This window comes from Emydura macquarii, unplaced genomic scaffold, assembly GCF_026122565.2.
Source record: "Emydura macquarii macquarii isolate MOO-44397 ecotype Brisbane River unplaced genomic scaffold, CSIRO-AGI_Emac_v2 contig_3287, whole genome shotgun sequence".
NCBI classification, from domain to species: Eukaryota; Metazoa; Chordata; order Testudines; family Chelidae; genus Emydura; species Emydura macquarii.
The window spans coordinates 3,216,670-3,229,725 of NW_027133424.1; the positions used below are offsets into that span (position 1 = coordinate 3,216,670).

The 13,056-nt window shown below is 49.5% G+C and overlaps 1 protein-coding gene across 1 annotated transcript in view; it reads left to right on the forward strand.

The window, feature by feature from the left end:
• The window catches only part of ASTN1 (astrotactin 1), a 177,457-nt gene that overhangs the window by 143,670 nt on the left and 20,731 nt on the right, over positions 1-13,056 (forward strand). The window contains exons 17-19 of the mRNA XM_067532409.1: positions 7,288-7,556; positions 8,262-8,395; positions 9,372-9,523. Coding sequence (XP_067388510.1) covers positions 7,288-7,556; positions 8,262-8,395; positions 9,372-9,523 — 555 coding nt within the window. The remainder of the gene's footprint in view (positions 1-7,287; positions 7,557-8,261; positions 8,396-9,371; positions 9,524-13,056) is intronic.

Here is a 13,056-nt window from a genome sequence, read left to right on the forward strand (position 1 = left end):
TTCTGCACGTGGGTCTGATTTGGGAAATTCACCCTTCTCCGTCTCTGGATGGATCGCTTGGATTCATATGGCTATTGGAACAACAGGGGTTTCCCCAAAGCCACCATCTTTAGCATAAATCCACAGTAGTTGAATGGCAGGATCTCTCTGAGCACAGTGACTTTTCTTTTCTCCATTCCCACCCGTGGGGGGCCCCCCCCCCGGTCTGGGCCATTTCAGGTATCACACAGTGATGATCTCTTACTTTCTGCAGGTCTCATGGTTGCCTCCTTTCTTCCCCTACAGTATCTCCTTTCAGCTTCACTCCTGTTTCAGCACCTGCCACTTTCTCCTCTTGGCTTTAGTTGGTGAATGTCCAGAGCTGATATTGATTGGAAAATTGCAAGATACAAACCATTCTCTGTGGCTGTTGCTTTCCCCCTGTGCCTTCAAAGCTGCAATTCAAAGCTGTCCCACAATAGTCCATTTCCAGCACGATGGGGAAGCTAAAAAGCAGCCTTTCTCCTTTTGGTTTAACAGGCGTGTTTTCTTTGCAGGGGTTTCTGAGCGAGGTTAGCTCTGTCCTGTTTCTTGGCAAAATGTTTAAACAGTAAGTTCTATCGAACGTAAAAGCTAGAGACAAACTGACACATTAACTGAGGCACTGGTTCATCTCTCAACCCCTCTATAGTGATTGTCAATTGCTTCTGGGGTGAATGTGCACTCCAGACTAATGGAGTCCAAAGATTCTTCATCAGACTAAGCCCTCGGCCCCATGCCTTGATCAAACGCGGACTTTGAACAACTCAGTCCTTAGTGGCTCTTCCTACTTTGTCTTCCTTCTCTCCTGCTACTTCCTGCCCAGATCAGCAGCACCATAGAGCTTACCCATATGTGTCCAAGAGAGAAATTAAGCACATAATCCCTAGGGACGAATAACAGTAGTAACACGGTAGAATCTCAATTTCACGAACACCGATCCTACGAAGGACCGGTTACACAAACCATTTTTTCTTGGCATTGAAAAAACAAATCCCATAACAAAAGTGACATCGTTGAAGAACAGGTCTCTCTCTCTTCACTTTCGGATGCCTTCAGCGCATCGGAAGTTGCTTTGCAGTGTTGTGAAGAAAGTGATAGAGTGCATCATGCTGCAACTTCGTCGCTGGACCTGCTGTCATTTTTAGATGCTCAGTGTCATGATCTTCTCAATTCCCGGCAGTTTGTAAAATGGGGTTCTACTGTAACTAGAACCGTTTTCATATGATCCAGCTACAGTGAAAACAAAGCCCTCAGCAACGAACATCCTTCGCCTGAATGCTGTTGCCGATCTAAAGATGCCCTTAAGGCAAACCACTGTAAGTGGCTGTCCTATAGGAAGTTGTGCATCCTGATTTGTATGGCAGGCATGAGTCTATGCTAAACCTCATGGGCTAGTGTAAATGGGTGTGACCTCACTAACGTCGGTGGAGCTGTGCTGATTTACACCAGCGGAGGGTCTGATCCCCCTGATACCTCAACCTAAATGCCACTGGGACACTACAAGGTAGCCTCAACCCCGGCAGCTCACTATCACAACGCTGCAATGCCTCTTGCCGTGACGTCATCGCACAAAAGTTACGGCGGGCTCCTTCACCACCCCGCAGGCTGAAGCAGAAGGATATAGGGACATCTCATTCAATTCAAGATGGCGGGGGGAGAAGGATCAGTTTAATCCTCGTGTCTTGTAGGGACAAATTCTGGTCTCCGTTGATACCAGGGAGGTTACTCAGGATTCATGCTGGTGTGGCCCAGAGCACAGTTTGTCCTGCAGTGTCGCGTTCCAGGGAATGGTGATTGCCAGCTGGAGGCAGAGAAATGACACACAAAACCCTACCTTTTCATCTCCGAGAAAATGAATATTTTTCCCTTGCTGAGTGCTAAGTGCTTCCTGCGGAGTGGGCATTCCGGAAGCTCCATCTAAGTGACATCCAGGAGGTTTCCTTTTAAGTGGAAAGTATCTGTCAGCCTCTCTGTTCAAAGCAAACGACAATGAGACATGCTGGCAGATCAAAGTTTTCCCTGTCTCTTCTTTTCCTCCCCTTCTCTTTTTAAGGGAAACCAGGGCTGGAGGGACATGCCAACCAGATGGGATTCTTTCATCAGAAACACCTCCCACATCCTCCGCCAGTCAAATGGAAGAATAATCCAGGATCTAGTAAAGCAGAGAAAAGCCGTAGTGTCCATTTTCGAGAAAAAGGGGTGCTCAAGACCTACTCACCTATTACTTTTCTCCTCCATTAACCTCTTGTGTGTACCAAGCACTAGAGGGGGACAAAGACCCACGCTCTCCTAGTGCAGAACGTGCAGACTGCAAGTGCAAATGTTTGAACAATCACACAGCAGTCCCTGTTTCCTGTGTGCTGGGCGTGCAAGGACCAGGATTGCACCCGTTGCCTGTGCAGGGTGATGGGAGGTGGAAGAGGAGTCCTCACACCTTTCCCACAGAGCTAGACACAATTTGACTGTAAGGTTTTACGCTACTGCAGACTTACCCAACTCTGCCTTGGTTTCTGTCATTGCTTTTTATGTGCCGTGTGTGAGGGATTTGTAAATCACAGCCAGGGAAGGTTTTGCCCAGAGAATTCATTGCAAAGAACTGATCAGATCTGTGTATATGTGCAGTCCATTTGCAGCGACATTTTACGTCAGTGACTGCTAAATAGTCAGAGACCTGCCAGTATTCCTCGTGAGGCCTACTGCAAAATAGTTGCAACCTAGTCTGAAAATCATTCCAAAGATCAATAGGCCTGCAAGCCACCTGCTTCTATTACATATATGCGTTGGCAGAGAGAGAGAGAACATATTCCACATGCAGCAAAATATGCAACGGGGATTCTGTCCCAGCCCACCCAGAGATGGAGCATTCCCCTGGGTCATCTCATGCACCCTACCCTCCCCATTTGTATCGATCACCGGGCTTATGACAGCAAGTCGCTAATGGCATGAGATGCTCGTTTTGAAGTAGTTTGTGGGCCTTTCGAAACAATATTGAAACTTCCCCTGTGATAGCCAGAGGTCATGTTTTTTTAAACACTTAGGTTCATGCTATCCAAAGCATATGATCTCTTATGTTCTCTTGTTATCTTTTAATTGGTTTCTGTTCTAAATTTAATACCAGCTGTTCATGCCAGTGGCAGAAGCTGCTGCTGGAGCTGGGATGGTGCATGAAGTCAGAGCCTCACTTCTATTTCCTACCCACCCTCCTGGCTGCTTTCCTGACTAGCCGCTCCTGTGCCCCGGATCTCCCAATTGCTCCTCGTGTTGGTTGTTTTGGCTTGGGCTCGTTTTCCTGGATGCGTCAGGAGCAGAGAAACAAAGGTGCTAGGAAGAACCTTAGCGGTGCCATTAGGGCCAAGTTCCACCTAGGGATCGTTGAGCGGAAATGTGGTTTCCGGTGGAAAGCATTTCACCTCTGGGTCATCGGGGTTTGCGTGGGCCTTTGCTGCTGGGTGTGCCAGCTGGGAGATTGCACAAGGCAAGTGTGCAAAATGAAGACAGGCTGGAGAGGCCTCAGAGCTCCATGGGTCAGTGAAAGGAGAGTGCCCTTCATTATGTCCCACTTGTGCCAAAAAGCCCTAGCTCCTGTTACCAGTGGCCTGGCAGGGTTTCAGTGCTAAATTCACACACCGCCTCCAGGTGCAGGCAGAAGGCAGAAGCAGTTGTGTCATAACCCTCTCTTGTCCCCTGCAGCTCTGGGAGTTGCAAACCTGGCTTGTCTCTACCCTCGTTACATTGATGGTGCTGTTGACAGTTGTGTGTCTACAAAAAATCTGGATCCAGTCCCAGAACAAGCAGGTAGCTGGTCCCCAGCCAGCCCTTCTCACACACTCTCTCCCCCACTGCTAACAGAGATGAGAACATCCCGCAGGGGATATGTAGTTCCACCTCCCTTTGTATCTTGTTCTTGCTCTGCAGGTATAAGCCAGATGTGCTCTGCTGATTCTGAAGCGCACGGCTGTGAAACACACCACCAGAGTTTGTTTGGCTTTACAGGAAGCTGGGCACATCTGCTGTCTTTGCTGGGTGGAATCCAAAGAGGCTGGAGAGCCTTTCCTTCTCTCCTTCTTGTGTGTCGTCTCTCTTCTCTTTCTTTCCGACATCCACCTACCCACCCCCGTATATGTGTAGTCAGCCAGGAGAATGGGCTCAGCAGTGCCTGTGATTCCCAGAACTGCAGCCGCCTGCCCTTGCAGCTCTCTAGAGCATGCTCAATCAGCAATGCCCAGATCCGTTTGCACCTCCCTTCCAGCTCCAGCACAAAGGACAGGCAGATCTGAGGGAAAGCCCTGCAGACCAAGGTTTAATAGGCATCGTGGCCTGATCATCTCTTCAGATTCAGGCGCCCCGCCCAGTGAAGTCAGTCGGAGGTGAAGGAGGGCCTGATCCGGTGCCAGAGAACGTACATTAGTCCAGCACTTTCTTCCTGGCCGGGATGATGAGGAGAGTTGTTTGGTGTCTGGGCAACTCCTTGATGGAGCTCACACTCTTTTCAGTTCCTTGTTCGGACTCTTCCCCCCAACACACCTCTTTGTCTGAGCTTTGAGGGACGTTCATTATGTCTGCTCAGCATCTAATGTGGATCTGCTCCTTGGGCAGGATTTTCAGACAACTCGGCACCCAGCAGCTCTTATAGAGAACATGCACACTCCGATCAGTGGGAGCTGCTGGGTGCGGAGATCTTTTGACAATCTGGCTTCACATTTTCAGAGCGCAGCCGTGGCTAGAAAAGCTCTCTGCCTTTTTTTTTCTTTCTTTTTCCCAGTCAAGAAGTTTTGTTTGAAGATTCCCCCTGGTATATTGGGCTACTTCGCCCCATGCAGTGTTGTTCAATGGAAACTTTCCTGGAAAAGAAAGACCCTTTGCTTAATTCACCTGTTAGTAGAGATTGTCCAGCTTTGGAGGATGGGGAATGAGCCCATTGCCTCATATCAGCCTGCACCTCATCTCTGCTGTTTAATCCAGCATCTTTTGGAGGAACTATATGGCACATTTGGTGCAGGAGTTGTATTGATCTTAAATGGGTCTTTTAAATCACTGCTGTCAATATGCTATTCCCAGGCCTGGAACAATTCAGCATCACAGCACCATCTAGTGGTCTCCCTGCTGTAGGTTGGATTAGCTGTTGAATGTATTGCAACGCTGTAGGTATAGGCGTATCTGTTAATAACAAGCAATATGGGCCATGGAGACTATTCAGAGTATCTCAAGCTACATCGACCCCATAGGAACTTTGCAAAACACTGCTTTAAGAAACAGTTCTGCTTCCCTCACCAGAATGGACCGATATAAATCAAAGTGATGTCAGTCAGCAATTTTAATCATGATTTAAATCAACAAGCAGGAAACTTTGATTTAAATCAGCAATTTCAATCTTGTTTTGCATTTATACTTATTAGCTGGTAACCATTAAAACGTGTTTATTCATAATGAAATATAGCCTTTTCATTGGTACTACTCTTCGCTAACCAGGAGAATACAGTATATCTGTAAACATTTATTCATTCAGATTTTTGTTTTGTACATATTTTTTTAGGTTGGAAAATGGTGACTGATGCATCTTATATACTTGATTAATTTTTTACTTTATGTGTGTCAGGGTTCATTTGGCTGAAAGTTGGAAATCAATTAAAAATGTACAAAACAGCTTTTCAAATTTATTTGGTATTGGTTAAATAAATTTACCAATAAACCAATTTAAATTGGTTAAATTAATAGAAATTTATGGATAGGCAAAGTAAGAACTTACTAGAGTTTGATTTAAGGATATTTACTTCATATATTTTGACATTTGATGTTGACAGCTTGTGTTTTAACAGTTATAAAGCTTTAACTTTTTGAATCACAATGTCTGTCATTAAATAACTATTATTTAACCCCCCATATATTTCTGCAATTGTGAACATTTAAATTAATATAAATAGGAAAAAATGCTTAAAATTCATAATTTTGCACAATTGTGAAACTTGAAATAGATTAAAATATATGATCCTGAGGTCTTCACTCTAGAAGACAAAGGTATGAGATCCAGCGGCTGGAAGTTCAAGTTAGAAGAATTCATGCTGAAAATAAGGCGCTGGTTTCTAACAATGATGGTAATTAACCACTGGAACAGCTTACCAAAGGTTGCGGTAAATTTTTCCGTCACTGACAATTTTTCAGTCAAGATTGGATCTTTTTCCCCCCAAAACACATGCCCTGGTTCAAACATGAATTAATTCTGGGAAGTCTTATGGCCTGTGTTATCTAGTCTGACCTCCTGTATGACCACAGTGGTCCCTTCTGGTATCTTTAGCATGTATGAAACTAGGAATCCTGCCAAGTTGATTAATAATCATGCTTATGTGGTGCTTTCCACACCTAGATTTCAAAGTGCTTTACAAAGGTTGGTCAGCATCATCTTTCCTTTTTACAGATGGGGAAACTGAGGTACAGATAGGTTCATGCCAAAATTTTCAAAGGAGGGGCCTAATCCAAAGTCCTTTTTCTTCGCCGTCATTGGGCTTTGGATCAGGTCTTCCTCATTGTCTTACATAAAAGCCTAAATAAAGTAAAATGCAGGAGGTGGAGATTATGTGCAGTGCTGCCCTTTAGTGGATGGAATGAGAGCTGATGAAATGCTGGTTTTTAATTAATAATGACCCCACCCTCAGGAAAAAAAAAAAGTTTGAATGTTTTAAGTTGAAAAAAAATCTATTTTCTTCACTCTAGCTCTCACCCAGAAATGGCTAAAAGTATTTCCCTCAAACTTACCAAGAATTGCTCCTGGGCGGAGACCGAGTATGGCAAGTTTCTCCCCAAAAGAAGGATATTTAAGGACATTCTCGGGATGTGGAAGTCAGAATAAACCGTAACGCTCATGTACACTATGCCCCCCATCTGCAGGAGAACGTCTCCCTCCAGTGGATATGTCAGTCACTGCAGATGGAATTCAGTCCGCCTGCAGCTAGCCGGGGGACTCGGGCTGTATGTGTGAGCGGCGTGGAGAGCAGCTAGGGAAATGCATCCCCAGCTTGAGGCCAGGTTGTGGGGAAATGGGAGCACGGAGACATCTAGGTCACTTGCCAGTGACAGAGCCAGGAAAGGAACACAGAAGACCTGCTTCCTGGTGGCCTTGTCTAGTCACCAGTCACCATCTCCTCTCTCCTGACTTCAGAGTGAAGTGAAAGAGCCAAGTGTTGCCGAGGGAGGACAGGTGAGGGAGGGCGTTACTGCCTGTCCCACAGGTTGGCCTGATTCCCCCTCCCCTCTCTTTCTCTTCTGTCACAGGCAATTCCCCCTCAGACGAGTCCGAGGAGCGAGAGCGGGACCCCAAGGTTCTCACCTTCCCGGAGTACATTGCCAGCCTGTCTGAGTCGGGCACCAAGCGGGTGGCAGCCGGTGTCCGCATGGAGTGCCAGAGCAGAGGCCGCTGCCCCTCCTCCTGCCCACTTTGCCATGTGACTTCGAGCCTAGCCGTGCCGGCCGAGCCCATTCTGCTGGATGTCACCAAAGCAGCGCCCATCTATGAGCTGGTCACCAATAACCAGACACAGAGGGTGAGGAGCCACTTGCTGAGAGAGGGGGAGAGCGAGGAAACATGGCTGACACCAGCAAACCGAGGGGGGGGGCGGTTTAAAGGCTTCACAGAGCCCAGTCACCAAGCCCCAGGGAACAATTCCATGGCACTGGCACATGGGCGTCTCATCCTCCAACTGGGCCTTGGTAGCCCTAGCATTGTCTGAGTGTCAGCAGCCTCTGGGGTGGGACGGCCGACCTGAGGTTATTAACAGCGAATGGTAGGTCTGGGCGTCCAGGGGTGCGGCGCAGCCGGCTGTAGCACATGGCGAGCCATGAGGAAGGGACAGAGAGCTTTCCGGAGACCGGCATCTGCCTTGGTGGGGCTATGGGAGATCACCACACTGCTACCCTGCCTGCCAGCTCAGAGCGCCAGTCACCTTCCAGCGTGTGTGGGCATAAATGGATGCAGGCCTGGCTCAGCGATGGCCACTTGAAACCAGCTGCAGCTGGGTGAAAGGTTGAAGACCCCATGAAAGGCCCCCATCCGCTTTGACTTCTGTCTGGTTCCCCTTCTTGCCAAGGGATCTCTGAGCTCCCAGCCAGCTGGCAGTGTGTGCCAGGCTGCATGGGGAGTGGCACATACAGAAAGTTACAGGTTTTCGGATGCAAGCTCCACGGTGGGTGATTGGAGGGAGGGACGTTCCTGCTTGCCTGGCCCTAATCCTTCATCTCCTCCCTCTCAGCTGTTGCAGGAGGCCACCATGAGCACCTTGTGGTGCTCCGGGAGAGGGGATGTCATCGAAGACTGGTGCCGGTGCGACTCGAGTGCTTTTGGTGCTGACGGGCTCCCGACATGTGCACCCCTCCCACACCCGGTGTATGTCTCTCGTATGCTGAATTCACCCTCTCCTCAGCAGAAATTATTCCTCTTTAAAGGGACTTCGGTGTTTGTGGAAGGTGCCGGTGCCAGAGGCTGAGATCCAGCATGTGGCTGGAAGCTGGAAGGGCAGCAGCACGAGAGTCCCCCACTCCATCCCGTAGATGGTCTTGATCCTGAGTGACAACCTTTTGGCACAGGGTTGTGCACAGGAATTTAAATTTGACACCTTCTGGAGGGGCCCGTTCTGCGCCCCGTCCCGGCCCCAGCCGTAGCTCGCTCTCCCTCCCCCCTCCCGCCACCAGGACTGGAGGAGTTCTGTGCCCCTGATGATTACTGGAGGAGGCCGTGCCCCTGCTTGCCCGCCCTTGTGAATGCCCCTGTCTTGGCATGACGGGGGAGTTGAGTGTGGCACAGAGGTATCAGCAGCACTTGCTTGAAATGAGCTGCCTTCCCCATGCAGTGCTGGGCGATCTCACAAATCAGTGGACATCTGCACAAAGGCCAAGTTCTGCAGCTTTCCTCCATTAAAATAATGTAGAGCATTGGGCCCAGCTCTGGCCCATGCTGTGGCCCCTTTGCATCTCTCTGAAAGTGTTGAAGCGGCGCTCGGGGGGGACACACCCCAGTGTAGGTGCAGATTGGGGCAGGATGGGCTGGATGAGAAGGGGAAATGGTGGACTTGTGCTCTGTGCGCTGGCTATTCTGGGCTGCAGTTCGCCATGCAAGGCTGCCACTAGTCACCTTTGCCCCCTATCCCACCGATTTATGCCTTCAGAGCACTGCCTCCTGAGAGGCAAAAGACATAACCCGCCCCTTGATCTGTGGCTGCAGAAGACCGCCAGTAGCTCAGAGGGAACAATGGGTGGAGCCAGCCCCACATTGCAGAAGGGTGGGAGGAAAAGACGGGGGCTGTTAGGGGCGGGCAGGAGCAGCCTATTCAAAAGGCCTGACCCCCCTTCTCCTCCTTCCTCAGGCTGCGGCTGTCCACGGTGCACGAGCCCAGCAGCACCTTGGTGGTGTTGGAATGGGAGCACTCGGAGCCACCTATTGGAGTGCAGATCGTCGATTACCTCATCCGTCAGGAGAAGGTCACCGACAGGATGGATCATTCCAAAGTGGAGACCGGTGAGTGCAGGGATGGAGGGCGCTGCTCCTCTGGCAGCCAGCCCTGGGCTCTGCTCCTCTGGCAGCCAGCCCTGGGCTCTGCTCTAGCTCCTCCTTTGTTCAGGGCACTGTGTGGCGCCGGCAGCCGATATAGTTCGTTTCCGGCTGTGTGAGGAACGCCCTCTTCATAGCTCTGGGTTCTGCAGCATTGTCTTTTGGCAAAGGCGGAAATCAAGGGCCGAACGCTTTCAAGGGCAAGTGTGTGCTCCAGCCGCAAAACACCTAAACCGGGCTTTAACTTTAAATTCATCCTTAAGTACTTTGCTGCATTGGGATCAGAACGGCCTGTTTTCCCTTGCTTGCAGCATTCCAAAATCAGTCTCTGCTTGGTCTGAAAGTTCGCATGCTGCCAAAAAATATCCCTTTTCCCCCACTGTAGTATTGCTATTTCCCCTCCCCACTCGGCAACCTTAGGAACCTGGGCCCAGATCTTCTGAGGTATTTAGACACCTAACATTGAAATTCACAGGAGTTAGGCGCCTCAAAATTCCTCTGAGAATCTGGGCCGTTGGCATCTTTATAGGCTCCCCTTGGCATGTCAATGAGCCCAATTGGAATGGGCCGGAAAAAGGTTCAATTCTTCTTAGAGCGCCGGTCCCTATGTGTATGACACATGTGGGTGCCATGCACCCGAATCCGGGAATTCTAACAAGCACTGTCCGTGAGCCCGCACACATGCAGCAGTTAGCAGAAGAGGAAGTACAGGCCAACACCTCCCCGGTGCCGTCTTACCACCACATGGCCTGACTTGGAATCCTTGCACAGATTTCTCCATTTTCCTATCCTTAATAGTCTTTAAATAAATTTGTAAATAGTTTTCTAGTTTTTATATTAGTATAGTTAGTTAGCATAGGCTGTTCTGTCCCCAAATCGGGGACCCCCTGCCACAGTCTGGCCCTATGCTCAGATTCCTGGGGTTCAAGAACTGTCCCCTCCCCTCGTTTCTTCTCTGTGAGCAATGATCACTAGCGCTGTCTCTGTTGGGTGGGGGAGACGTGTACTGCTGCAAAGTGCAGCGTCTGTCGCTTGTTTCCGCCGCTTGTGCGCTTTGGTTAAGGAAATCCCTTATGGCCTCACTCTGATCTGGGCTAAGGCGACCCCCATACGTTGGCCCCATCAGATGAGCAGCACCCACCAAGTATGAGCTTAGTAGCAGGGCCTACAGCTGCTGAGCCCAAGGACTCTTCTTCCTGGGCTTCCCAGGAGAGTCCGGGTATTCTCGTGGCCGTAAGGACAGAGCCCCATCTGGATCTGCCCATAAAAGGAGGGAGTCCTGCCCAAGCTCATCCAGGCCGGGGGAATCTTTGCACATGAAGCCAATGGGTCCAGGACCACTAATACTCCCATTCTGGAGGGCACAGTGCATAAGATAAAAGGATCCATCCGGGATCTGATATCCAGATATCAGTTCCTCAGGAGCCACTGGCACATGACGCCATTGGGTCCCCCTCATCCAGTCAATCCCTCCTTTCAGCCTTATTGGGGCCCCGGCAAGCCACATAGAAGATGCCCCGAATCCATCCATAAGTCACACCACGCCTCTCCTACTTGGTGCCCACTGGCTCCATCAGAGGCCAACCCAAAGGGGCTGAATTTTTCTTCTCCCATCTGGCGCTCAACTCCCTGGTGGAACATGTGGCCACAGAGAGAGCTAGATTGCAGCTTCCCAAGACCACCCTAGCTGACAAGGGCTCAAAGAGGTCAGACCTTTGAGAAGAAAAGTGTTTTCTTTTCTGAACCTACAATTCCGTATTACTAACTGTTAGGCCTTGTTAATGAAATAGGACTATAACAGTTATTCCAGGCTGGCCAACATTAAGGACAAGCTTTCCCCTGACGACAAAGCCCTATTTCAGTCTTTCACAGAAGAGGGCAAGTTAGTGGCAAAGACTTCCCTTCAAGCTGTGGTGGATGCAGCAGACACTGCATCCAGAGGCTTGACCACTGGCATAATGATGAGGTACAAGTCTTGGCTTCACTCCTCGGGACTCCCCAGGAAGGTCCAGAACACCATACAGGACCTGACTTTCAATGGGCCGAATTCGTTCAACGACAAAACGGACGAGTCCCTACGCTCGTTGAAAGACTTGGTCGACTCTACTCTTCCTGGGAATTTACACCCCAGTCCAGAGGAGAAAACACCACAGGCAGGTGTGTAAGCGAAGGCCGTCCCCTCCACACATGTTCCACCACAGCATCCGGTTGAGCCCCTGCGTAACTGCCAGAAGATTGAGACCTCGACTTTCAGCCTCCTCTGCTACCACGATCTCTACCCATTCCCAGCCACTGCTAAGGGCTACTTTTGATGTCTCGGTCAAGATATGCTGTCTGCTATTGATACTAACCACTTCTATCCCCATTATCTTTGGGATGGCCTCTCACTTTTTGTTTGCAATTATCCAGCGAGGATACTCCAGGGAGTTTCTCTCCCTCCTTCTCTCCCTCCCCACAAACCTCCTTCCCAGTCCCCATTCAGGGCCCACTCTTTCAAGATGATTCTTCAACAGGAGGTGGACTCCATCCTTCTACTTGGGGCAATAGAGTGAGTGCCACCTCAGTATCAAGGGAGAGGGTTCTATTCCCCTTACTTCCTAGTCCTCAAAAAAGACGGCGGGTGGAGACCCATTCTGGACCTTCAACAACTGAACATCTTCATTCGAAAGTCAAAATTCAGGATGGATACATGAGCATCAATAAAAGAGGGGATGTGGTTCATGGCTTTCAAACTGAAGGAGCTGATTTCTATGTAGATATTCATCCGTCTCACAGAAAGTTCCTTTGCTTTCTAATGAGTCAGGAACATTTCCAGCTCAGAGGCCTTCCCTTTAGCAACAGCATGTAGAGTATTCATGAAGATCTTCTCTTTGGTGGCAGCCCAAATAAGACGTCAGAGTTTTACACAGTTTTCCTGTATCTTGACAATTGGCTTCTCTCTTCGAGTGATTGCTCATATGCATTCCAATGTAGGTGTGTGCACGCCCCGTGCACAGATTCCCGGAACTTTTTTCCCTAGCAAGCCCCGCATGGCCAGCTCAGGCACCCCCTGGAGTGCCGCGCTCATGTCGCGGTATAAAGGGCGCTGCTGGCTGCGCGGGTCCCCAGTTCCTTCTTTCCGCCTGTGACGGTTACTGGAACTATCGCCTCTTGCTGTGTGCAAGTAGCTCATTCCCTAGTTGTTTGACTGTTTTCAACATTTCTTGTTATAGTAGTAGTTATAGAGTTCGTTAGTTTGTAGTTGTAGTGACAAGTTAGAACCCCGGACGGGGTCCTCTTCTGCTGGGAGTCATGCCGGTGTCCACAGGCTTTAAGAACTGTGTCTTGTGTACTAAAGCCTTTCCTATTAGTGACCCGCATGACCGCTGTCTCCGGTGCCTTGGAGAAGAACACCGTCGAGACAAATGTAAGATTTGTAAGTCCTTTAAGCCTCGGACCCAGAAAGAACGAGACGCGAGGCTAAAGGCGATTCTAATGGAGTCGGCGCTCCATCCAGCTTC